Source organism: Salvelinus namaycush, chromosome 9 (assembly GCF_016432855.1).
Source record: "Salvelinus namaycush isolate Seneca chromosome 9, SaNama_1.0, whole genome shotgun sequence".
Classification (NCBI taxonomy): domain Eukaryota; kingdom Metazoa; phylum Chordata; class Actinopteri; order Salmoniformes; family Salmonidae; genus Salvelinus; species Salvelinus namaycush.
Window position 1 is genome coordinate 20,669,119 of NC_052315.1, and position 27,449 is coordinate 20,696,567.

The 27,449-nt window shown below is 43.2% G+C and overlaps 1 protein-coding gene across 3 annotated transcripts in view; it reads right to left on the bottom strand.

Annotated features, from left to right (window-relative positions):
- LOC120053809 (low-density lipoprotein receptor-related protein 5-like) overlaps window positions 1-27,449 on the bottom strand; it is a 79,259-nt gene that overhangs the window by 40,882 nt on the left and 10,928 nt on the right. For 2 of the 3 annotated variants that reach the window (XM_039001069.1, XM_039001070.1), the window contains exons 2-8: window positions 27,198-27,398; window positions 26,707-26,923; window positions 24,475-24,672; window positions 21,491-21,687; window positions 16,171-16,302; window positions 8,700-9,096; window positions 6,752-6,923 (exon numbers count right to left, since the gene is read on the bottom strand). In XM_039001069.1, coding sequence (XP_038856997.1) covers window positions 6,752-6,923; window positions 8,700-9,096; window positions 16,171-16,302; window positions 21,491-21,687; window positions 24,475-24,672; window positions 26,707-26,923; window positions 27,198-27,398 — 1,514 coding nt within the window. Of the gene's footprint in view, window positions 1-6,751; window positions 6,924-8,699; window positions 9,097-16,170; window positions 16,303-21,210; window positions 21,394-21,490; window positions 21,688-24,474; window positions 24,673-26,706; window positions 26,924-27,197; window positions 27,399-27,449 lie in introns of those variants that run through there. The other variant, XM_039001071.1, reaches the window with a different exon arrangement.

Sequence of the window (27,449 nt, forward strand, 5' to 3'; positions counted from 1 at the left end):
GAAGCTATACTGTTACACTGGCAATACTAAAGTGCCTATAAGAACATCCAATAGTCAAAGGTATATGAAATACAAATGGTATAGAGAGAAATAGTCCTATAATTCCTATAATAACTACAACCTAAACCTTCTTACCTGGGAATATTGAAGACTCATGTTAAAAGGAACCACCAGCTTTCATATGTTCTCATGTTCTGAGCAAGGAACTTAAACGTTAGCTTTCTTACATGGCACATATTACACTTTTACTTTCTTCTCCAACACTTTGTTTTTGCATTATTTAAACCAAATTGAACATGTTTCATTATTTATTTGAGGCTAAATTGATATTATTGATGTATTATATTACGTTAAAATAAGTGTTCATTCAGTATTGTTGTAATTGTCATTATTACAAATAAATATATAAATACATAAAAATCGGCCGATTTATCGGTATCGGCTTTTTTTGGTGTAAATTCCGTCAACAAAAATAGTGACCAAGGATGTTTTCACATATAGTGCTCTTTAAAATAACATATCTCAGTCCTCTTTAAAGTGAACTCTGTGGTAAAAAAAGAGCAAAATAACTCTGTTCCCTTTGCATTCACACTGCCCTTGTATTTGGATGAGGACTCAACTATTTTGCCAGTTCACTTCACCTAGAGTGGGGAGAACAAGTATTTGATACACTGCCGATTTTGCAGGTTTTCCTACTTACAAAGCATGTAGAGGTCTGTAATTTTTATCATAGGTACACTTCAACTGTGAGAGACGGAATCTAAAACAAAAATCCAGAAAATCACATTGTATGATTTTTAAGTAATTCATTTGCATTTTATTGCATGACATAAGTATTTGATCACCTACCAACCAGTAAGAATTCCGGCTCTCACACACCTGTTCGTTTTTCTTTAAGAAGCCCTCCTGTTCTCCACTCATTACCTGTATTAACTGCACCTGTTTGAACTCGTTACCTGTATAAAAGACACCTGTCCACACATTCAATCAAACAGACTCCAACCTCTCCACAATGGCCAAGACCAGAGAGCTGTGTAAGGACATCAGGGATACAATTGTAGACCTGCACAAGGCTGGGATGGGCTACAGGACAATAGGCAAGCAGCTTGGTGAGAAGGCAACAACTGTTGGCGCAATTATTAGAAAATGGAAGAAGTTCAAGATGACGGTCAATCACCCTCGGTCTAGGGCTCCATGCAAGATCTCACCTCGTGGGGCATCAATGATCATGAGGAAGGTGAGGGATCAGCCCAGAACTACACGGCAGGACCTGGTCAATGACCTGAAGAGAGCTGGGACCACAGTCTCAAAGAAAACCCACTACGCCGTCATGGATTAAAATCCTGCAGCGCACGCAAGGTCCCCCTGCTCAAGCCAGCGCATGTCCAGGCCCGTCTGAAGTTTGCCAATGACCATCTGGATGATCCAGAGGAGGAATGGGAGAAGGTCATGTGGTCTGATGAGACAAAAATAGAGCTTTTTGGTCTAAACTCCACTTGACGTGTTTGGAGGAAGAAGAAGGATGAGTACAACCCCAAGAACACCATCCCAACCGTGAAGCATGGAGGTGGAAACATCATTCTTTGGGGATGCTTTTCTGCAAAGGGGACAGGACGACTGCACCGTATTGAGGGGGGGGTGGATGGGGCCATGTATTGCGAGATCTTGGCCAACAACCTCCTTCCCTCAGTAAGAGCATTGAAGATGGGTCGTGGCTGGGTCTTCCAGCATGACAATGACCCGAAACACACAGCCAGGGCAACTAAGGAGTGGCTGCGTAAGAAGCATCTCAAGGTCCTGGAGTGGCCTAGCCAGTCTCCAGACCTGAACCCAATAGAAAATCTTTGGAGGGAGCTGAAAGTCCGTATTGCCCAGCGACAGCCCCGAAACCTGAAGGATCTGGAGAAGGTCTGTATGGAGGAGTGGGCCAAAATCCCTGCTGCAGTGTGTGCAAACCTGGTCAAGAACTACAGGAAACGTATGATCTCTGTAATTGCAAACAAAGGTTTCTGTACCAAATATTAAGTTCTGCTTTTCTGATGTATCAAATACTTATGTCATGCAATAAAATGCAAATGAATTACTTAAAAATCATACAATGTGATTTTCTGGAAGTGTACCTATGATAAGAATTACAGACCTCTACATGCTTTGTAAGTAGGAAAACCTGCAAAATCGGCAGTGTATCAAATACTTGTTCTCCCCACTGTATTTTGTGGTCCGAATCCTCTTTGCATTCACATTGCTAGAAAGGAACCAGGATCTTTTTCCAACATTCACTCAATGCACTCTGGGTTTTCACAAAGTGCAGGACAAGCAATTCCATCAGAATGTGTTATCTGACAGCTAGATATACCTATTTACATTTTGGAAGCTAATAGATTGCATTTAGTAAAAAAAAAATACAATTGTAATCAGATGATATTATTATTCTAATATTTACATGTTAATAGTATCAGAAGAATAACTGCAGATTAATTAATGCTGTAATTGAAAATTGTACATCCAATGTAGTCTACTGCCCCTTTAAGAGCTAGAATAGATGTTCTACCCTGTGTTGGGATCTCACCAAATACTGTATGTTGGTGTTTTCACACTATTCAAACCCCACAATCGACTAAACAGTTTATGAAGCTCTCTTAGCCTATAGATCACATATTGCAAACAAATAATCTGAACTCAAAAACACCACACATACTGTTGAAGTCAAGTTTACATACACTTAGGTTGGAGTCATTACAACTTGTTTTTCAACCACTCCACACATTTCTTATTAACAAAGTATAGTTTTGGCAAGTCAGTTAGGACATCTACTTTGTGCATGACACAAGTAATTTTTCCAACAATTGTTTACAGACAGATTATTTCACTTAATCACAATTCCAGTGGGTCAGAAGTTTACATACACCAAGTTGACTGTGCCTTTAAACAGCTAGGAAAATTCCAGAAAATTATGTCATGGCTTTAGAAGCTTCTGATAGGCTAATTGACATAATTTGAGTCAATTGGAGGTGTACCTGTGGATGTATTTCAAGGCCTACCTTCAAACTCAGTGCCTCTTTGCTTGACATCATGAGAAAAATCAAAAGAAAATCAGCCAAAACCTCAGAAAAAAATTGTAGACCTCCATCAGTCTTGTTCATCCTTGGGAGCAATTTCCAAATGCCTGAAGGTACCACGTGCATCTGTACAAACAATAGTACGCAAGTTTAAACACCATGGGACCACACACCCGTCATACCGCTCAGGAAGGAGACGCATTCTGTCTCCTAGAGATGAACGTACTTTGGTGCGAAAAGTGCAAATCAATCCCAGAACAGCAGCAAAGGACCTTGTGAAGATGCTGGAGGAAATTGGTACAAAAGGTATCTGTAGCCACAGTAAAACGAGTCCTATATCGACATAACCTGAAAGGCTGCTCAGCAAATAAGCAACTGCTCCAAAACCGCCATAAAAAAGCCAGACTATGGTTTGCAACTGCACATGGGGACAAAGATCATACTTTTTGGAGAAATGTCCTCTGGTCTGATGAAACAAAAATAGAACTGTTTGGCCATAATGATCATCGGTATGTTTGGAGGAAAAAGGGGGAGGCGTGCAAGTCGAAGAACACCATCCCAACCGTGAAGCACGGGGGTGGCAGCAATCAGGTTGTGGGGGTTCTTTGCTGCAGGAGGGACTGGTGCACGTCACAAAATAGATGGCATGAGGTAGGAAAATGATGTGGATATATTGAAGCAACATCTCAAGACATCAGTCAGAAGTTAAAGCTTGGTCGCAAATGGGTCTTCCAAATGGACAATGATCCCAAGCATACTTCCAAAGTTGTGGCAAAATGGCTTAGTGGCATCACAAAGCCCTGACCTCAATCCCATAGAAAATTTGTGGGCAGAACTGAAAAAGCAGGTGCGAGCAAGGAGGCCTAAAAACCTGACTCAGTTACACCAGCTCTGTCAGGAGGAATGAGCTAACATTCACCCAACTTATTGTGGCAAGCTTGTGGAAGGCTACCCAAAACGTTTGACCCAAGTTAAAACATTTAAAGGCAATGCTACCAAATACTAATTGAGTGTATGTAAACTGCTGACCCACTGGGAATGTGATGAAAGAAATAAAAGCTGAAATAAATCACTCTACTATTATTCTGACATTTCACATTCTTAAAATTAAGTGGTGATCCTAACTGACCTAAAACAGGGGATTTTTACTAGGATTAAATGTCAGGAATTGTGAAAAACTGAGTTTAAATGTATTTGGCTAAGGTGTATGTAAACTTCCGACTTCAACTGTATTTTGGAATTTCTGTGCATCCTTGACAATCGCTAATCAATAGGCCTATCCAGAAACAACACACATTTTTTCCAATGGGAGGAGGTTTATGGCAGGGGAAACGGTGTTGCATTAGTCTAGTGTGTGGTGCGGGAATAAGGACAAGCAAACCTGGGGAGCTTTGTGTTCACATTGCCCTAAAAAAGATGGTCTCAGTTTGGTTCGCTTCGGGGGACTCTTGAATTCAGCAAAATTCAGTAAACCGCACTGAGTTCACGAAAATTGTCTGGAAGGGACAAAGTGTGAAAACACCCTAAAATATTTGTCAACTACCTATTTTTGAGTTTCAATTGACGACACTATAACTGACCCAGAAAAAAACTATAACTAAACAAATTGTATTTTTAATTTAGTTGACTAAAACAAGACTAAATTATCTATGTGACTAAAATCTGACTACTAAATGGACTGAACAATACTTTTTGGAGAGATTGAGAGCTTTTCAGCGATAACTTCAATTGATATTAATAGCACAGACGCGCAGCATAGATTATACAAATCGAGCAGGCGACTCTTGCTTCCCCATAGCTAACCAGTCACCACCAGCCTTATAGTTTGCTACCCTTGCCTGGTTAAGAAAAACAAGCTGCTTTACGAAATTAAAAACAATAGAGCACTGAGTTAAATAGTAAAACAGTCCAGCTATGTTTTTCTCCCCCCTTGAGTATAGAAAAGTAGTCTGTACTTGAATTTGTACCCTCCCACTTTCCCCACTGCATTTCATAGCCATGTTCCGTAGCCAAGATGCCCTCGTTTCCCCAGAGAAAACTGCTTGATTCTAGCCAATACCATTCAAAAGATGTGACCCAATACCGGCACAACGTTTTTTTCTATTTTTTTCTATTTTTTTCTATCGTGCATTGGTGGGATGCATTTTACCATCATAAATCAAGTCCTAGTTTATTGGTCGCGAAAACAGATTTGCAGATGTTATCACAGGTGCAGCGAAATGCTTGTGTTTGTAGCTGCAACCGTGCAGTAATACCTTGCAATAATACTTTTAAAAAACAATACATGTAATCCAGAAATTATATTTTTTATATGAGTGCCTGGATACAGCCCTTAGCTGTGGTATATAGGCCATATACCACAAACCCCTGAGGTGCCTGATTGCTATTATAAACTGATCGAGTATCGATTATCATTATACTAAACCTGGTACCGATGTCAAAATTCTGGTATCGTGACATGTGGACAAGTCTATGGCCTCTCAGTGAGCTCAATATCTCAGCGGGAGCTCCCTAATCCCTGCTCATTCATCTCAGCCTGCACGTCTGACCCCCTTAATGAAAACCAACAGCTTCAGAGCATTCTAGCTAGGCAGGTCAAAATGATGTACAGTTCAACCAAGAGTTTGAGTGAATCTGTAAATGGAATGTCTTCACCCTAGCCACCCCTTTCCCCTGCTGCCCTTCCAACTCTGGAACTAGGGGCAGTTCATGCTTTCAGATACTGTGAACAATGCCCCTGCAGGGTGCAAGGTGACTGAGGCGAGCTAGAAAAACTATTCCCTGGGTTAACTTCCAAAGACTGATGGGGTCAGCCAGACATACTGCTCCTAAACAAGCAGAAACTAAAGGGAGTTCACTAGCCACTGGTAAAAGCATAGTTATGATGAGGGGAATATTCAACCAACAGGAGACACACACACACACACACACACACGAGAAAGAGAGAAGGAAAAGGAAAACAAACTTATTTCCATCAAGCCCTGTGTTAAACCTCATCTGGGAGGAGGCTCCGGCTCTTCCTATATTTACATATTATATGGAGCGTGTGACTGGAGAAAAATGGCCACCATGGTATTCAACACCCAGGGACCTGTACATGCAGGTAGACGATAAATCATACAATACAGTCAGAAACCTTGAAGACACACACAGCTATTCCTCTAAAGACATGATCACCCACCGCGCTCTCACATAGGAGGGGCCTAGAACTGTTTCTATCCTCTTCAAATAATTCAGTCCATCACATGGCCCCCCAAAAACAACAATATTGGGCAATATCAGTGTTTTTAATGAGTAGGCTTTAAACAGAGGCAGTCAGGAAAGATGTACAGTATAAAGTCCTAGCCGTAAGAATACAAACAACGATAAAATGGCAGTGCATGTCTGACAGGAAATCTAGTGTTGCCTCTCCCGGTATTACATAAGAGCTCTCTCTCTGACATTCCTCTGTCGCTCACATGGGATCAATGGTCAGATAAATATCAGGCCACGGCTGCCTCACCTCATCTAAGAATGTGCTCCTGAAGCACTTCTCAACCTCCACAGGCAACACAAACACACCAGACAACCTCAAATGAGGAGAATGAATGAGAGAAAACAGCATCAAACCATGATGGTAATAGTATAGTTGCACCATACACAACTATTTGATGCATAAGAAACACTTTTTTTGTATTTTTTTTTTTACTTACTTCAATTTTGTCCGTCTTGGCATCGCCCCAGTACAGTTTTCCTGCTTCATAGTCGATGGCTAAACCGTTGGGCCAACCCAGCGAGGTATTGAGCAGCACGAGACGTTCCATTCCATCCAGGTTAGCACGCTCTATCTTAGGCTTCTCCCCCCAGTCTGTCCAGTACATGTAACTGTGGAGAGGCCAGCACAGAATTAAAACCGAAAACAAAATTGCTTTAAGTGAGAATGGAACTCAAATTATTCAACAGGTTTGGGTTAGTACATACGGAAAATCCATTTGAATGTAAATGGATCTAAAATTGACTAAATATGTTTTTTCTTCTCAGCAACCTACACACAATACCCCATAATAACAAAGTGAAGACAGGTTTTTAGAAACTTTTGAAAAAACAGAAATACCATATTTACATAAGTTTTCAGACCCTTTGATATGAAACTCGAAATTGAGCTCAGGTGCATCCGGTTTCCATTGATCATCCTTGAGATGTTTCTACAACTTGATTGGAGTCCACCTGTGGTAAATTCATTTGATTGGACATGATTTGGACAGGCACACACCTGTCTATATAAGGTCCCACAGTTGACAGTGCATATCAGAGCAAAAAGCAAGCCATGAGGTAGAAGGAATTGTCCGTAGAGCTCCGAGACAGGATTGTGTCAAGGCACAGATCTGGGGAAGGGTACCAAAAACATTCTGCAGCATTGAAGGTCCCCAAGAACACAGTGGCCTGCATCATTCTTAAATGTAAGAAGTTTGGAACCATCAAGACTCTTCCTAGAGCTGGCCGCCCATCCAAACTGAGCAGTCTGGGGAGAAGGTCCTTGGTCAGGGAGGTAACCAAGAACCCGGTGGTCACTCAAACAGAGCTCCAGAGTTCCTCTGTGGAGATGGGAGAACCTTGCAGCACTCCACCAAATCAGGCCTTTATGGTAGAGTGGCCAGACAGAAGCCATTCCTCAGTAAAAGGCACGACACCCCCGCTTGGAGTTTGCCCAAAATAATCTTACACCATGAGAAATTAGATTCTCTGGTCTGATCAAACCAATATTGAACTCTTTGGTCTGAATGCCAAGCGTCAAGCCTGGAGGAAACCTGGCACCATCCCTAAGTTGAAGCATGCATCAAGCTGCGGGGCATCAAGCTGTGGGGATGTTTTTCAGCGGCAGGGAATGAAAGACTAGTCAGGATCGAGGCAAAGATGAACAGAGCAAAGTACAGAGAGATCATTGATAAAAATCTGCTCCAGAGCACTCAGGACCTGACTGGGGCGAAGGTTCACCTTCCAACAGGAAAACGACCCTAAGCACACAGCCAAGACAACACAGGAGTGGCTTTGGGACAAGACTTTGAATGTCCTTGAATGGGACAGCCAGAGTCCGGACTTGAACCCAACCGAACATCTCTGGAGACTTCTGCAGCGACACTCCCCATCCAGGATCTGCAGAGAAGAATGGGAGAAACTCCCCAAATACAGGTGTGCCAAGCTTGTAGCGTCATACCCAAGAAGACTCGAGGCCGTAACCCCTGCCAAAGGTGCTTCAACAAAGTACGGCGTAAAGGGTCTGAATACTTAATTACATTTTTATTGAAAACTTTTTTCAATAAATAATGAATTAGTTTGACACCGTTTGTAAGCTTTTAAATGATATCAAACTCAACCGTTAAACTTTTCCAGTAAAGCAGACATGGTTGTCTCATGGTATGGTGGGTCAACTTTGAGCACCTTAATCTCCTGAATGTTTTGGCATTCAGGTCCAAAGTCACTTTTCTGATCACTTCTTCAATGGGCAAAGATGTATGGAAGGTTTTGTTGAAATCAAAAGGAATGCTGTAAAAAAGTTAGTGAATTCAAATACATTAATTCAAATGTTTTGCTGAAATTAGTTAAATTGATTACTGTGATGAAGTAAGAAAAAAGCCACAAATCTAAAATGGACACACGTACCCATTGACAGGGTCCAGCACAATGGCCCTTGGTTCATCCAGGTTCTCTGAGATCAGAATGCGGCGCGAGGTTCCGTTCAGCCTTGTAACCTCAATACGGTCAGTACCCGTATCCGTCCAGTAAAGATTCCGGGCCACCCAATCCACCGCAATGCCATCTGGGTGGTTGATCTCCGTGGTGACCAGGGTCTGGGCCTCGGTGCCGTCAATGCGGGAGCGGCGGATGGCTTTAACCTCGTCGTCTGTCCAGTACACATATCCATCCACAGGGTCATAGTCGATGGCGATGGCATGGCGGATGTCGTCCACCTGCAGAACGATGTCGGTGAAATCTGGGAGGTCCAGAGAAATCCTCCTCAGGTCAGTCCGCCTGGCCAGCAGTAGAACCTGCTCCGCACCTAGGGTAGAGAAGTGGACATAATTGGGAATGAGTGGGGAGAGAGCATGACATTCAACTGGCACGTGAAATAACAGCTTATTGGGGATTTATCTGAGGTCCTACATAGCCATACCTGACAAGCATAAATTAATATGTTTTAGTAAAGATAACATTTCAGAGGGCGATTTATAGTGTAACTTTAAAATCTTGATTTTATTTGTTTAGCTTATGAAAATGAGAAATGTTAGCACTTTTTCATTAAAAAAAAGGTGTGAAGAGGCGTTAGACAAGATTTTGAAACAAAGCCAAAAGACCAGATCTAAATATCCATTTCAAATGCCTTTAAGTTTAGCCTTTATCTAAAAGCGTATAAAGATGTTTTCCTGAGGGGAATCGTAGAATAGCTAAAATAGCAGCTGCATTTGGTCACTGGGGCCACACTCTGCAGAGGCAATTAGGTCCAACTTCTCCTTGCCTAATCTTCTGTTTTAGCCATTTACGCTCCAGTACCCTTAAAACCAGCTGCAGACTACTGACACCCAATCAGAAGGGTCATCCATCAGGGGTGACACAAATCAGTAATGACAGTGAAAAAACAGCCCTTCGTTTTCCACCAAGAAGAGAACAACGCCACGTCTTTGATTTAAATTCGCTCCTCGGTCTGCTTCACATTTGACAAAGTGACAAGACTTCCCCTAAATCCACAACAAATGCCTTCCATTTAGCCACCCAAGTTAAACAAATGAGGAGCATGTATGCTTGCTCTTTTTAAACTTTACACAGCCCCACACACACAACCCCACTGCTTTCCTCCTAATCAGAGCTGATACAATGTGGTATTGTCTTACATTCTGTTTAGCTGTCAACACTGCTGGAGGTCTGTTTAATCCTGTAGTCACTGAATACATATATGTTCTATCAGACCGGGATAACTAACCCTCCGCTACCCTAACACACACACACACACACACACACACACACACACACACACACACACACACACACACACACACACACACACACACACACACACACACACACACACACACACACACACACACACACACACACACACACACACACACACACACACACACACACACAGGCCCTCTCTATGTTTTACTTGCGCCTCTGGAATGAAGGCTAGAAGAATAAGACTCATTGTTTCCTGGCCTGGGAATACACCGCCTCAATTTGGAAGAGTTATAAATTCAAATAGAGAGGCTCCGCTGCATCCCTGGTCTGGGAGAGGAGAGTCCTTTTGGGGTAATGAATGGGCTGTCGTTAACAGGACTGGTGCACACAGACAATAGTGTTTTCTGTCCCCTGTAGAGAGGGATGGGAACCAGGACTATGATGGCCTGAACCTGGGTTTCAGAATTAGGACTACCTTGGCTTGACGTTTAACTGGTTCGTCCCAACAAATAAAATACAATTTTATTTGGTCACATGCGCTGTAAACAACAAGTGTAGACAAACAGTGAAATGCTTACTTCCGGGTCCTTAAAAAAAATGCAGAGTTAAAGATAAGCGGGGGAAAAAAACAGGGCAGTATTGTCACGACTTCGGCTGAAGTCGATGCCTCTCCTTGTTCGGGCGGTTGACGTCACCAGCCTTCTAGCCATCGCCGATCCATTTTTCATTTTTCATTTGTTTGTCTCGTTTTTCCACACACCTGGTTCTCATTGTCCCTCATTATGTGTTGTGTATTTAACCCTCTGTTTCCCCCATGTCTTTGTGTGGTATTGTTTATTCTGTTTTGATGTATGCGCACATTAGTCTGGTTGCGCTGGGTTATGTATACCCGTTTTGTATTTCGTGTTCATTGTGCCGTGTGCTTGTGGTTCGCCTGAATAAAAGGCTCCTCCGTGTGCTACCAAATACCTGCTCTCCTGCGCCTGACTTCCTTGCAGCCACTTACGCATACCTGACAAGTATCCCAGGTAAAACAGCCTCCAATCAGGGCTGTCACTCCATAAACAAGGGTTGACCAAGAAATCCGCAACAACTCAGTTTTTTCCCCTATCACCTTTATACACACACGAGGAGGGTTGTGGGTTGGGTCTCTCCTTAAGGCATCTGCATGCTTCGGTTTAGTTGGTTCGGTTCGATTCGAACTAGTGTGCTCGCATACACCCATTGCTTGAAAAACGAGAAATAAGCGGAAAAAGTAGTGTTTGTCCATCTTGAGATGTCGTAGCCAGTATACACTTCCTCAAAATTGTCAGAACTAATCTCTTTTGCCGAGGACATCTTAGTCGTGCAGTTTTACATCTAACTAAGATGTTCGGTACAGTATTTCTCAAGTGAAAAATGTACATTAAAACAAGATCTCACGACCACAGACTGAGGCTGGCACTAAGACAGCATTGAATGAGCTGTATTTCACCATAAGCAAACAAGAAAATGCCCACCCAGAGGCGGCAATCCTAGTAGCCGGGGACTTTAATGCAGGGAAACTTAAATCCATTTTACCAAATTTCTAATCAGCATGTTAAATGTGCAACCAGAGGGGAAGAAAACTCCGGACCACCTTTACTCCACACACAAAGCTCTCCCTCCCATTTGGCAAATCTGACCATAATTCTATCTTCCTGATTCCTGCTGACAAGAAAAAAAATTAAGCAGGAAGCACCAGTGACTAGATCAATAAAAAAGTGGTCTGCTGAAGCAGATGCTAAGCTACAGGACTGTTTTGCTAGCACAGACTGGAATATGTTCCGGGATTCCTCCGATGGCATTGAGGAGTACACCACATCAGTCATTGGCTTCATCAATAAGTGCATCGATGAAGTTGTCCCCACAGTGACGGTACGTACAGTTGAAGTCGGAAGTTTACATACACTTAGGTTGGAGTCATTAAAACTCGTTTATCAACCACTCCACAAATTTCTTGTTAACAAACTATAGTTTTGGCAAGTCAGTTAGGACATCTACTTTGTGCTTGACACAAGTAATTTTTCCAACAATTGTTTACAGACAGATTATTTCACTTATAATTCACTGTATCACAATTCCAGTGGGTTATAAGTTTACATACACTAAGTTTACTGTGCCTTTAAACAGCTTGGAAAATTCCAGAAAATTACGTCATGGCTTTAGAAGCTTCTGATAGGCTAATTGACATAATTTGAGTCAATTGGAGGTGTACCTGTGGATGTATTTCAAGGCCTACCTTCAAACTCAGTGCCTCTTTGCTTGACATCATGGAAAATCTAAATAAATCAGCCAAGACCTCCGAAAAACAATTGTAGACCTCCACAAGTCTGGTTCATCCTTTGGAGCAATTTCTAAACGCCTGAAGGTACCACATTCATCTGTACATACAATAGTATGCAAGTATAAACACCATGGGACCACGCAGCTGTCATACCGGTCAGGAAGAAGACGCGTTCTGTCTCCTAGAGATGAACGTACTTTGGTGCAAAAAATGCAAATCAATCCCAGAACAACAGCAAAGAGCAAAGGACCCTGTGAAGATGCTGGAGGAAACGGGTACAAAAGTATCTATATCCACAGTAAAACGAGTCCTATATCGACATAACCTGAAAGGCCGCTCAGCAAGGAAGAAGCCACTGCTCCAAAACCGCCATTAAAAAAGCCAGACTATGGTTTGCAACTGCACATGGGGACAAAGATCGTACTTTTTGGAGAAATGTCCTCTGGTCTGATGAAACAAAAATAGAACTGTTTGGCCATAATGACCATCTTTATGTTTGGAGGAAAAAGAGGGAGGCTTGCAACCCGAACAACACCATCCCAAACGTGAAGCACGGGGGTGGCAGCATCATGTTGTGGGGGTGCTTTGCTGCAGGAGGGACTGGTGCACTTCACAAAATAGATGGCATCATGAGGGAGGGAAATTATGTGGATATACTGAAGCAACATCTCAAGACATCAGTCAGGAAGTTAAAGCTTGGTCGCAAATGGGTCTTCCAAATGGACAATGACCCCAAGCATACTTCCAAAGTTCGGGCAAAATGGCTTAAGGACAACAAAGTCAAGGTATTGGAGTGGCCATCACAAAGCCCTGACCTCAGTCCTATAGAAAATTTGTGAGCAGAACTGAAAAAGCATGTGCGAGCAAGGAGGCCTAAAAACCTAGCTCAGTTACACCAGCTCTGTCAGGAGGAATGGGCCAAAATTCACCCAACTTATTGTGGGAAGCTTGTGGAAGGCTACCCGAAACGTTTGACCCAAGTTAAACAATTTAAAAGGCAATCCTACCAAATACTAATTGAGTGTACGTAAACTTCTTACCCACTGGGAATGTGATGAAAGAAATAAAAGCTGAAATAAATCACTCTACTATTATTCTGACATTTCACATTCTTAAAATAAAGTGGTGATCCTAACTGACCTAAGACATTGCATTTTTACTAGGATTAAATGTCATTAATTGTGGAAAATCTGAGTTTAAATGTATTTGGCTAAGGTGTATGTAAACTTCCGACTTCAACTGTACATATTACCTCAACTAGCCGGTGCCCCCTGTATATAGTCTCGCTATTGTTATTTTATTGCTGCTCTTTAATTACTTGTTACTTTTATTTCTTATTCTTATCCATATTTTTTTTAACTGCATTGTTGGTTAGGGGCTCGTAAGTAAGCATTTCACTGTAAGGTCTACTACACCTGTTGCATTCGGCGCATGTGACTAATACAATTTGATTTGATCTATCGTTGAATGACAAAAAAACACTACTGTAAAGGGGTGTAGCCTTGGGCTTGCCTCAATTTTTTTGTGTGCGCACAAACAGCTGTGAGGCCAAAAACCTCACAAAATGGAGTCATAATATACACTACAAGACCTAAAGTAAGCGGACACCTGCTTGTCGAACATCTCATTCTAAAATCATGGGCATTGTCGTTTTCCCGTTTTGCTCCACTCTTCTGGGAAGGCTTTCTACTATATGTTGGAACATTGCTGCGTGGACTTACTTTCATTGAGCCACAAAAGCATTAGTGAGGTCGGGCACTGATGTTGGGCGATGAGGCCTGGCTCGTTGTCGGCATTCCATTTCATCCTAAAGGTGTTTGATGGGGTTGAGGTCAGGGCTCTGTGCAGGCCAATCAAGTTCTTCCACACCGATCTCAACTAATAATTTCTGTATGGACCTCTCTTTGTGCAAGAGGGCATTATCATGCTGAAACAGGAAAGGGCCTTCCCCAAACTGTTGCTACAAAGTTGGAAGCACAGAATTGTCTAGAAAGTCATTGTATGCTGTTGCATTTAAGATTTCCCTTCACTGGAACTAAGGGGTTTAGCCTGAACCATGAAAGAAAAACCCAAGACCATTATTCCTCCTCCACCAAACTTTACAGTTGGCACTATGCATTCGGGCAGGTAGCGTTCTCCTGGCATCCGCCAAACCCAGACTTGTCCGTCAGACTGCCAGATGGTGAAGCATGATTCATCATTCCAGAGAACGCGTTTCCACTGATCCAGAGTCCAATGGCTTTACACCACTCCAACTGACGCTTGGTATTGCGCATAATGATCTTAGGCTTGTGTGCAGCTGCTCGGCCATGGAAACCAATTTCATGAAGCTCCCGACGAACAGTTATTGTGCTAACGTTGCTTCCAGAGGCAGTTTGTAACTCGGTCGTGAGTGTGGCAACCGAGGACAGACGCTACGCGCTTCAGCACTCGGCGGTCCCATTCTGTGAGCTTGTGTGGCCTACCACTTCGTGGCTGAGCCATTCCTGCTCCTAGACGTTTCCACTTCACAATAACAGCACTTACAGTTTACCGGGGCAGATCTAGCAGGGCAGAAATTTAACCAACTGACTTGTTGAAAAGCTGGCATCCTATAACAGTGCCACGTTGAAAGGCACTGAGCTCTTCAGTGAGGCCATTCTACTGCCAATGTTTGTCTATGGAGATTGCATGGCTGTGCACGATTTTATACACCGTCAGCAACGGGTTGGCTGATATAGCAGAATCCACAAATTTTGAAGGGGTGTCCACATACTTTTGTATATACAGTGTATGAACGAACTGTTTCGGATGGGAAACATGCGGGCGCCTTTAGTCATGGGCAGGAGGGGTTAAGAGATCAGACCCTCCAGAGAGAGAGCGAGACCATAGCAGAGGGATTGTTAAACACACCCTGGGGCAAGTCAAATAAACAGGTTTCATGAGCCCGGGCCGTAACCACTACACACACAAACGGAGCAGTGACCTGATTAGGCCTGGCTACCTATGTAATGTCTCTCTGCCCAGAAGCAAGGCAATGAGATTGGAGTAGCAGAGCAAGGGGAATGACAGCAGCAGAAACATAACAATGCTTAAAAAGAGGTCCAACCTTTCTGAATCTCAGTCAGTCTCATATGTGGTCTTTGGTAAACTCTGGAAAGTAGGGAATGTGCAGAGAGGAGGGGTGGAGTGCTATGCTTCTAGCCTAAATGTAGCTGTCTGTATGTGGAAATAGAAATTAAGAGCAAACGGCAGGGTAAATTGTGCATTCAGAAGCTTGCCATCTGTCAGAGATTAGGTCTCTGTCATGGCTCTCTGGTTAGGCATGCTAATGTTTTGACGAGGAACAGGATGCCAATGCACCCAAGACAAATATCTCAATTGAACGACTGTATAAAAAAAAATTAGCCACAAAATGTTATGCTTAATTACATAGTTATGAAATTAAAAGTAGAGCTTTGTCTTATTTCCTAATCTAGTTAAAGAAAATGGGACAAAATGAAATTTGACACGATAACATAATTATTAAGAGCAGCTCTTGAAGTTCAATAGGCCTAATTCAAGACAGTCCAAAACTAAAATTACCTCAGGAATGTCAATAATGTCCCATACACCAGATGGGAATGTCTGAAACCACAACACATGTACAGTAGCATAAGCAAAGGGAGTTATCACTGAGGGGGCATTGTATGGACCGAGTCTCAAATGGCACCTTATTCCCTATATAATGCACTACTTTTGACCATTCAGGGACCATAGAACTCTGTTCGAAAGTAGTGCACTGTATAGGGAATAGGGTGCCATTTGGGATGCATAGTGTCCCTATAAATGACTGAGTAGCTAGTAACCCACACCAGCTGATGGTCTAGATGGTCACAGTGGCTAGTCTCTTACCTGGGCGACAGGTCTTCCCATCCTCCTTGAGCTTGACTCCAGTGGGGCATGCACAGCTGTAAAAGGGTTGCATGGGCGACAGCAGGCACAAGTGGGAGCAGCCTCCATTGCTGTCGCTGCATGGGGTATGGACTGTGGGCGCAATGAGCAATGTCAGAAGAGATAACACAGATGGGGTCCTTTCAGTTTCACTGACTAAGACTGAAATCCACACTGCAAACACCCATCAGTCCCTCCAGAATTTTGTTTGGATTTTTTGGTGATATTTTCAGGAAAAGTTATTGACTTTGCTGCATCAATTTTGACATTTTCAAATGATTTTGTCCAAATTCTCACAAAAATCCACTGACTAGGGAAAGTTTGATGATGTGTAGCTTGATTGAAACATTTGCGATTGGTTAAAATTGCAAGCCCTCTTTTTTTGTACTGCGGTGATGTGTCAGTTTTAGGCGATAATATTGCAATGATTTGAATGTTTTATGCGGAAATATTGCAGTGATTGGTCAAATTTGCAACCTCACACATAATATGCAGGAAATTTATGATTTAACAAAAACAATTCTATCACAGAATCGCATAATCCTGGAGTGACTGTTCTAGTCATATGCATTGGTGTATATTCAGAGAACCATTTTCACAACATAACAATTGATGGAAAACTTGGGAAGACTAAAAATAAAACCAAAGAAAAACATTTTCAAACAAGACCAACATTGATATTTCCCTCCACAATAAAATCACTGCTTGGACAATAGCTGTGCCATAAAGTTTGATATCATGTGGTGTGATTTTCCTTGTCTACTCTCAGCATGGCACTACAGAGCTACAGAGCCCAGCGGCTAGCACAGCAGAGCAGCAAACACCAACCCTCTCCCCTCCACACAGCACTACTGGCTGATTACAAGGCCACAGTCAAAAGACAAACTACTCAAACTCCTGTCACACAGTCTAAAAAAAGCCAATACATTTTTGGATTTGATTAATGGAGGCTTGATATACAGGTAAGGTGATGATTTATTGGCCAATGTTTATAATTTTTTTTAAATGTTTATTTAACTAGGCAAGTCAGTTAAGAACAAATTCTTAATCACAATGACAACCTACCAGGGAATAGCAGGTTAACTGCCTTGTTCAGGAGCAGAATGACAGAATTTTACCTTGTCAGCTCGGGGATTCGATCCAGCAACCTTTTGGTTACTGGCCCAACGCTCTAACCACTAGGCTACCTCCTCAATTTCCATGTAATTTACTCAAAAAATCTAACCCTTCTTTCTCTACATCCCCTGCCCTCCCCAAACTCCTGGAGAGAAGCAAACCACCATAATGGTGGAGTTCTTTATCATTCACTCCCCAAACAAACACACACAATGACTGGCGCACCAATGTTTACACACTGCCAAAGTAATCAGTTCGTCACTCCCAGTCTCAACACACACCCACGCACGCACGCATACACACATGCCACGGAGATGGGAATCATAGCGTGCTGGAACGTCTCTGTTTCTGCACAGCACAGACATTTATTTGTCCAGCCAGGAATGTCAGACATTTGAAAATGTTCATTTCTTGACAGATTAATTGTACACCATGACCCAATTTTACTGTGTATGGACACAAACTGTCCATCAGGTCAGTCTAAAAAATATCCTTACAAAACAAAGACAATCTGTTGTGTTGTGCATAAGAACACTAAGAGTACTGGGGGGACATTCATGTGTACTTAACATTAACATGTTGCACAGATTGAACTGAAAAGGCACTACATACTGTCTGGTTGTCTGATTGATTTTATTGTTGTGTCATGCATCTTTACAATGCCCGCGCCAACATGGGCTTATTAAACATTATTTGCTTAATCCAAACAAGATGATCATACATGAACACACATACATTCATGTAGGCTGTCTAATAGGACACATCATTAGTTAAAGTCTGGCTGGCTGTCTATCTGGACCCAGCACTAGTTACTGTCTGGCTGGCTGTCTATCTGGACCCAGCACTAGTTACTGTCTGGCTGGCTGTCTATCTGGACCCAGCACTAGTTACTGTCTGGCTGGCTGTCTATCTATCTATCTGGACCCAGCACTTGTTACTGTCTGGCTGGCTGTCTAGACCCAGCACAAGTTACTGTCTTGCTGTCTATCTGGACCCAGCATTAGTTACTGTCTGTCTAGCTGTCTATCTGGACCAAGCATAAGTTACTGTCTGGCTGTTTGTCTGTCTGGACCCAACATTAGTCACCGTCTGGCTGTATATCTGGACCCAACATTAGTTACTGTCTGGCTGTATATCTGGACCCAACATTAGTCACAGTCTGGCTGTATATCTGGACCCAGCATTAGTTATAGTCTGGCTCTATATCTGGACCCAGCATTAGTCACAGTCTGGATGTCTATCTGGACCCAGCATTAGTCACCGTCTGGCTGTATATCTGGACCCAGCATTAGTCACAGTCTGGCTGTATATCTGGACCCAGCATTAGTCACAGTCTGGCTGTATATCTGGACCCAGCATTAGTCACAGTCTGGCTGTCTATCTGGACCCAGCATTAGTCACAGTCTGGATGTCTATCTGGACCCAGCATTAGTCACCGCCTGGCTGTCTATCTGGACCCAGCATTAGTCACAGTCTGGCTGTCTATCTGGACCCAGCATTAGTCACAGTCTGGCTGTCTATCTGGACCCAGCATTAGTCACAGTCTGGCTGTATATCTGGACCCAGCATTAGTCACAGTCTGGCTGTATATCTGGATCCAGCATTAGTCACAGTCTGGCTGTATATCTGGACCCAGCATTAGTCACAGTCTGGCTGTATATCTGGACCCAGCATTAGTCACCGTCTGGCTGTATATCTGGACCCAGCATTAGTTATAGTCTGGCTGTATATCTGGACCCAGCATTAGTCACCGTCTGGCTGTATATCTGGACCCAGCATTAGTTATAGTCTGGCTGTATATCTGGACCCAGCATTAGTAACTGTGTGACTGTATATCTGGACCCAGCATTAGTTATAGTATGGCTCTATATCTGGACCCAGCATTAGTAACTGTGTGACTGTCTATCTGGACCCAGCATTAGTTATAGTCTGGCTCTATATCTGGACCCAGCATTAGTAACTGTGTGACTGTCTATCTGGACCCAGCATTAGTTATAGTATGGCTCTATATCTGGACCCAGCATTAGTAACTGTGTGACTGTCTATCTGGACCCAGCATTAGTTATAGTATGGCTCTATATCTGGACCCAGCATTAGTTGCTGTGTGGCTGTCTATCTGGACCCAGCATTAGTTATAGTATGGCTCTGTATCTGGACCCAGCATTAGTTGCTATGTGGCTGTCTATCTGGACCCAGCACTAGTTACCGTCTGTCTGGCTGTCTATCTGGACCCAGCACTAGTTATAGTATGGCTCTATATCTGGACCCAGCATTAGTTGCTGTGTGGCTGTCTATCTGGACCCAGCATTAGTTACTGTCTGTCTGGCTGTCTATCTGGACCCAGCACTAGTTATAGTATGGCTCTATATCTGGACCCAGCATTAGTTGCTGTGTGGCTGTCTATCTGGACCCAGCATTAGTTACTGTCTGTCTGGCTGTCTATCTGGACCCAGCATTAGTTAAAGTCTGGCTGGCTGTCTATCTGGACCCAGCACTAGTTACTATGTGGCTGGCTGTCTATCTATCTGGACCCAGCATTAGTTACTGTCTGTCTGGCTGTCTATCTGGACCCAGCATTAGTTAAAGTCTGGCTGGCTGTCTATCTGGACCCAGCACTAGTTACTGTCTGTCTGGCTGTCTATCTATCTGGACCCAGCATTAGTTACTGTCTGTCTGGCTGTCTATCTGGACCCAGCATTAGTTAAAGTCTGGCTGGCTGTCTATCTGGACCCAGCATTAGTTACTGTCTGGCTGGCTGTCTATCTGGACCCAGCACTAGTTACTGTCTGGCTGTCTGGACCAAGCATGAGTTACAGTGTGGCTGTCTGTCTGGAAACAACACTAGTTACTTTCTGGCTGTCTAGCTGGACCCAGCAGTAGTTACTGTGTGGCTGTCTAGCTGGACCCAGCATTAGTTAATAACTGGCTCTCTATCTGTACTCAGCATTAGTTACTGTCTGGGCTGTCTATCTGGACCCAGCAACAGTTACTGTCTATCTGGACCCAGCAACAGTTACTGTCTGGGTTGTCTATCTGGACCCAGCAGCAGTTACTGTCTATCTGGACCCAGCAACAGTTACTGTCTGGGTTGTCTATCTGGACCCAGCAGCAGTTACTGTCTATCTGGACCCAGCAACAGTTACTGTCTGGGTTGTCTATCTGGACCCAGCAACAGTTACTGTCTGGGCTGTCTATCTGGACCCAGCAACAGTTACTGTCTGGGTTGTCTATCTGGACCCAGCAACAGTTACTGTCTGGGTTGTCTATCTGGACCCAGCAACAGTTACTGTCTGGGTTGTCTATCTGGACCCAGCAGCAGTTACTGTCTATCTGGACCCAGCAGCAGTTACTGTCTATCTGGACCCAGCAACAGTTACTGTCTATCTGGACCCAGCAACAGTTACTGTCTGGGTTGTCTATCTGGACCCAGCAACAGTTACTGTCTGGGTTGTCTATCTGGACCCAGCAACAGTTACTGTCTGGGTTGTCTATCTGGACCCAGCAACAGTTACTGTCTGGGTTGTCTATCTGGACCCAGCAACAGTTACTGTCTGGGTTGTCTATCTGGACCCAGCAACAGTTACTGTCTGGGTTGTCTATCTGGACCCAGCAGCAGTTACTGTCTATCTGGACCCAGCAGCAGTTACTGTCTATCTGGACCCAGCAACAGTTACTGTCTGTACTGTCTATCTGGACCCAGCAGCAGTTACTGTCTGGCTGTCTATCTGGACCCAGCAGTACTTACTGTCTGGCTGTCTATCTGGACCCAGCAGTACTTACTATCTGGCTGTCTATCTGGACCCAGCAGTACTTACTATCTGGCTGTCTATCTGAACCCAGCAGTACTTACTATCTGGCTGTCTATCTGAACCCAGCAGTACTTACTGTCTGGCTGTCTATCTGAACCCAGCAGTACTTACTATCTGGCTGTCTATCTGAACCCAGCAGTACTTACTGTCTGGCTGTCTATCTGAACCCAGCAGTACTTACTGTCTGGCTGTCTATCTGAACCCAGCAGTACTTACTGTCTGGCTGTCTATCTGAACCCAGCAGTACTTACTGTCTGGCTGTCTATCTGGACCCAGCAGTACTTACTGTCTGGCTGTCTATCTGGACCCAGCAGTACTTACTGTCTGGCTGTCTATCTGAACCCAGCAGTACTTACTGTCTGGCTGTCTATCTGAACCCAGCACTTGGATGTCCATGGGGGAGTAGATTCCACTGAGTATCTCCCTCCTCTTGTCTCCAGTGTGTTTGTTGCAGGCGTGGATGGAGCGGGTCTGCCAGTCTGTCCAGTAGAGAGTCTCGTCTGACAGGGTGAGGGCAAACGGGTGGGTGAGGGTGCCCTCCACCACAGTCTCCCTGTGAATTCAACATATGTTTACAGATCAGAATACAGTTTTTATCTTTAATGCATGACAGTTCAAAACTAACCCAAAAACAACCGAGAACCCCTTGGTTGGGATCTCTGTGAGACCCTAAAGCAGATCTGTTAAAAACACGTAGCGTTCAGGAGCCGCTTCAAGCCTTTTCCAGGAGGAAATAAAACAAATCAGGTTGTCAGACTTTAATGGAGCATCTGGTACACTCTTTAGAAGGGGAATGGTTGCACTAATGGTACAGCTGTCCTGATTCAGTGGGGAAGTAAGTCAGAGCAGAACAGCATAGAGTGCAGCCCCATCCACTAGTACAGCACTCTGCTCCACCAGACAACACAGTCAGGCCAGTGACGACATACAGTTGAAGTCGTAAGTTTACATACACTTAGGTTGGAGTCATTACAACTCGTTTTTCAACCACTCCACAAATTTTTTGTTAACAAACTATAGTTTTGGCAAGTCGATTAGGACATCTACTTTGTGCATGACACAAGTAATTTTTCCTACAATTGTTTACAGACAGATTATTTCACTTATAATTCACTGTATTACAATTCCAGTGGGTCAGAAGTTTACACACACTAAGTTGACTGTGCCTTTAAACAGCTTGGACAATTCCAGATATTATGTCATGGCTTTAGAATCTAGGACCTCCACAAGTCTGGTTCATCCTTGGGAGCAATTTCCAAACGCCTGAACGTACCACGTTCATCTGTACAAACAATAGTATGCAAGTATAAACACCATGGGACCATGCGGCCGTCATACCGCTCAGGAAGGAGATGTGTTCTGTCTCCTAGAGATGAACGTACTTTGGTGCAAAAAATGCAAATCAATCCCAGAACAGCAGCAAAGGACCTTGTGAAGATGCTGGAGGAAACAGGTACAAAAGTATCTATATCCACAGTAAAACGAGTCCTATATCGACATAACCTGAAAGGCCGCTCAGGAAGGAAGAAGCCTCTGCTCCAAAACCGCCATAAAAAAGCCAGACTACGGTTTGCAACATCATGTTGTGGGGGTGCTTTGCTGCAGGAGGGACTGGTGCACTTCACAAAATAGATGGCATCATGAGGGAGGGAAATTACGTGGATATATTGAAGCAACATCTCAAGACATCAGTCAGGAAGTTAAAGCTTGGTCACAAATGGGTCTTCCAAATGGAAAATGACCCCAAGCATATCTCCAAAGTTGTGGCAAAATGGCTTAAGGACAACAAAGTCAAGGTATTGGAGTGGCCATCACAAAGCCCTGACCTCAATCCCATAGCAAATTGGTGGGCAGAACTGAAAAAGTGTGTGCGAGCAATGAGGACTACAAACCTGACTCAGTTACACCAGCTCTGTCTGGAGGAATGGGCCAAAATTCACCCAACTTATTGTGGGAAGCTTGTGGAAGGCTACCCAAAACGTTTGACCCAAGTTAAACAATTTAAAGGCAATGCTACCAAATACTAATTGAGTGTATGTAAACTTCTTACCCACTGGGAATGTGATGAAAGAAATAAAAGCTGAAATAAATCATTCTACTATTATTCTGACATTTCACATTCTTAAAATTAAGTGGTGATCCTAACTGACCTAAAACAGGGAATTTTTACTAGCATTAAATGTCAGGAATTGTGAAAAACTGAGTTTAAATGTATTTGGCTAAGGTGTATGTAAACTTACGACTTCAACTGTAAATACATTCAGGATCAAAGCACGGCATGTCACTGCACAAGTGTTAAGAATCCTGATACAGCAGAATTCTGCTTAGGACCTCATCAAAACTTTGGAGGGTTGGTTGGTAAGGGATCCATTTCCAGAGGGATAGAGGGTGACAGCATGTTCTCCGCAAAACGTTAATAGCGTGGGAAGAACTTGGTTGGGAGAGAAGAAATGTATTACATCCAGATTTCACAGCTATTTCGCATTTGACGTACTTGGAAGTTGGACATGTGCATGTTTGAAGCCATTAAAAACATACTGGAAACTGCTCCATTAATCAGACGTCTCAAGAATGTGCACATGAAAAGCAAAACCTCTCGCTTTAACACAGAGAATAGGTAAATGCTAACAGAAACTACTTCTGGGATTAAGTTTACATTTCTCTGTAAAAGTGCTTATGATAATTCCGACCAACTTCAACAATGGAGTACCATTACTGGAGGTCAATTATGCAATTCAACTGTCTCTTGCCAATTGGAAAATTCTACCATGGTGCATTTTATTCGTATCCTCAATCTCAAATTGGGAAATCGTTTCCTGAGCAATTTATACACAAACTCTAAGGGCAATACAACGGCATTGGTCTTGAGAAAACAGCCTCTCTCATTCTACATCCTGTAGAAAGTGGTCTATTGTCTAAACAAGAAAAGGTAAACATGCCATACCTCTCTTTATTAATATTGCCATTAAACCTCAATTACATAAAGAAAAGTCAACCCTTGCTCCGAGGGCCCCAATCACAACCATAATGCCAAGTCAGATAGGGTTACAACAGTTTGGCGGAGAGGTCATTTCCAATTTAGAGAACCACACGGAGGGAGGGGTCACAACTGGGCCTACGTGCAGAGCCAATGTTTGGATTGGGGCCTCCAGATTCAAATGTGTTTGGATTGGAGGTTTCCTCCATACCATCCTCTGAAATTAAGTGGAGCCCAGTGCCATAGTTCAGTCTGGGATCCCTGGCTGTTTTTCCACTAAGGGTGTAAAAAACAATAATGAGAAAAACATGGAGAGAGGGAGAGAGGGAGAAAATGTGTGCTCGAGAGAGAAGACCAACTAACCGTGAGGAGCCGTCCAGGTTGGCTCTGTGTATGAAGCTCAGCTTGGCGTCTGCCCAGTACAGTTTCTGTTCGTCCAGGTCAATGGTGAGGCCATTGGGCCAATAGATGTCCACCTCCACGATGATCTTCCTGTTGCTTCCGTCCATCCCTGCCCTCTCGATGCGAGGCTCCTCCCCCCAGTCTGTCCAGTACATATAGCTGAGAAGGAAAGTAATTGTGTCAAAATCACAACCAATCTGATCAGGCCCAACAAACCCACCCACATAACCACATCTGATACCTATGAAAGAAAAGTCCTAAGAAATTATAGGTTTTTATTTTCACCAGGCAAGTCTTGTGGTTGGAGCCAAATGAAGCTGGAAACAAACTAGACAAAACACCCAGCAAAACACAGAGTGAGTCTTATCAGTGGTGCTCTACAAAGGGCTTGAAAGTTTAAACCTTTTTTCTACTTATCCTCATTTTAAAACCACAGAGGCTCGCGCACATACGCATGCACAAACACACACAAATTCACGTGCCTACAGGTCCTCTGACAACACCTGATATACATCTTAAAATTCTGCAGATCTCCAAGCTGTCTGCATGTTGTGCCGAGAATAGCTGCAGTCGCTTCAAAGTGCACTACATTGAAAGCAGGCTTAATTAGGCATGCTAAATTTCTTTTCATAGACAGCTATGGAGGTGGATGGGCGGGGAAGCCCACCAGCAAATATAACAGATCTAGGTGTGGGCCCTCGGTTCGGTTAAATAGACAGAATCTAAATGGTCTAAGAACTGAAAAGCGATTCTAAAATAACCGAACCAGACACAAACATACAGAATTTGTGATCAACGTATGAGCTGCCTCCTGGTTTCCCAGTCCTGGGCTGTGGTTCACAAAATGGCTAGAGAAGGCGTTGGTAGGACTGGGCGATATGGCCAAAATATCATCACAATATTTTTCACATTTTTGACGGTATGACATATTTGAAGGTATTTTAGTTTTTTTAACAATAAAAGTTCTAAATATGCTTTATGAGTAGTGCATGACCCTAGGGTGGCAACACATACAGTACATTCTAAGTGTTTTAATTGGGGATTTCTCCTTTATGATTGATCGAACAGTATAAAACAAACTTCAACCAAATCTTGGGATATCGTGGGCACTTTGAATTCAATGCTGTTTGACATGACAATGAATGAAAAAGCCAGGGAGGAGTTATTGTGACAGGGCTGGAACCAAAGTGTTGGTCAGTGTTTCCCAGTGGACGCTAATTACATGTTATCTTACTTTATGTAGCTGTGTGTCTAAAACAAGTTTTCCCTTGGAACATTAAAGTTAATCCTGTCATCTGATGCTTCTAAAATATTAATGCTTCGCATATTCTTCCGATTTAAAATATACCGTTGCACACACATGCTGATCTAGGTCTACACTGAACCAGAATCTGGTCTAACAGGAGACGTTGAATATGGCGATTCACCTTCAAGTTCAGGAAGCAGCCATTCAACTGGCCTTTCACCAGCTTTCAAGCTTAATAATGTCAAAGTATGATCGGTACCTACCAAATAATGGAGTTTCACAGAGCAACTATCGTCATTACTGCCATTACGGCCGGTATGTACTTTCATAAAAGGTCTAAATAAGAAGTTACATGCAACCGAAAAAATGCCTTGTCTGGAAAGAATCTAAGTATTGTTTTTGACCAAGTGAGCATGTGCCAAATCTACCTCTTCTGCACCTCCATTAAAATAAAAACGTAGATTTGTGGAAAATCTAAAATCATCGTTTTACACTCTTCACCCTTTTAACCTTTGTTTCGTTTTATAATCCCATGTTAATAAATTGCAAAACTCAGGTTCTTCATGTATGGTTTTGTGAAAAAAAACTTCAAACCTCTTCAAAAATAGCACCAAATCCATGAAATAAAAAGGTATTCCTGCAGTACTTTCCACTGACTAGAGTGAAATTATACTGACTCAATAATGCTAACAATGGATACACATCCTTAGTCCCCAACATATAATTAGAAACAGTGCCCTATGAGAGAAGAGCAGTCAACTCCAGAGGATCTAAGCAACAATACAACAGGAAACAGACCCAGCTGAAAGGCAGGTTTTCCACCATCTCACTCAACCAACAGATGCATATATGAACCATAAATACACATGGATGGAAGGGGCTGCTGCTGTGGATACATCACCAACGTCCCAGTCAGGGGAGAGAGAGAGGCCAGGCCAGAGACTCACCGGTGGGCTGGGTTCAGGGCGATGGCCCTGGGCTGGTCCAGGTCCAACCAGAATAGCACCTTGCGAGAGGTGCCATCCAGGTTGGCTACCTCAATGCGATTGGTCTCCGAGTCGGTCCAGTATAGTTTACGGCCCAGCCAATCACAAGCTAGTCCGTCAGGGGAGTCGAGACCCGACACAACAACCGTTTGCCTTGTCCCCGAGGCCTCTTTCAGAGCTGAAAACAAAAGCCCAACATTTCAGTAGGAACACTTAGGTCTAAACTTCAATATCAATATCCCTCCATTAATAGTGACATGCTGCTGTTATTTTCTAGATGTATCCATAGGTGTTGGACCTTTCTTCAAGTTTTTCTATGTTTTGCAGAATAAATAGTTTTTCGATTATATTTGCACCAAACTTAAAAACAACTAAATATTTAACACACTTATAAATGTAAGACAACAACATAAGAACAGTCCCTAACTTGGATGTAGCAGTGTGAAGCTTACAGCCGGTGGACTGATTGTAGTAGGTTTGCTTGATGGCCTCCTCGCTGACATCGGTCCAGAAGATGAGTCCTTCAGAGTAGAGGAAGTCCACAGCAGCAGCATCCTCCAGATCACTGACCACCACTGCTGACTCTGGCCTTCCCATCTCCACATCCACCAGCCTCACATCCCGCCGGTTGGCAAACAGCAGCAAGGGGGATCCTGAGGAAAATGAGAAGAAATACATTACATTAAAGAAAAGGTACACAGCCA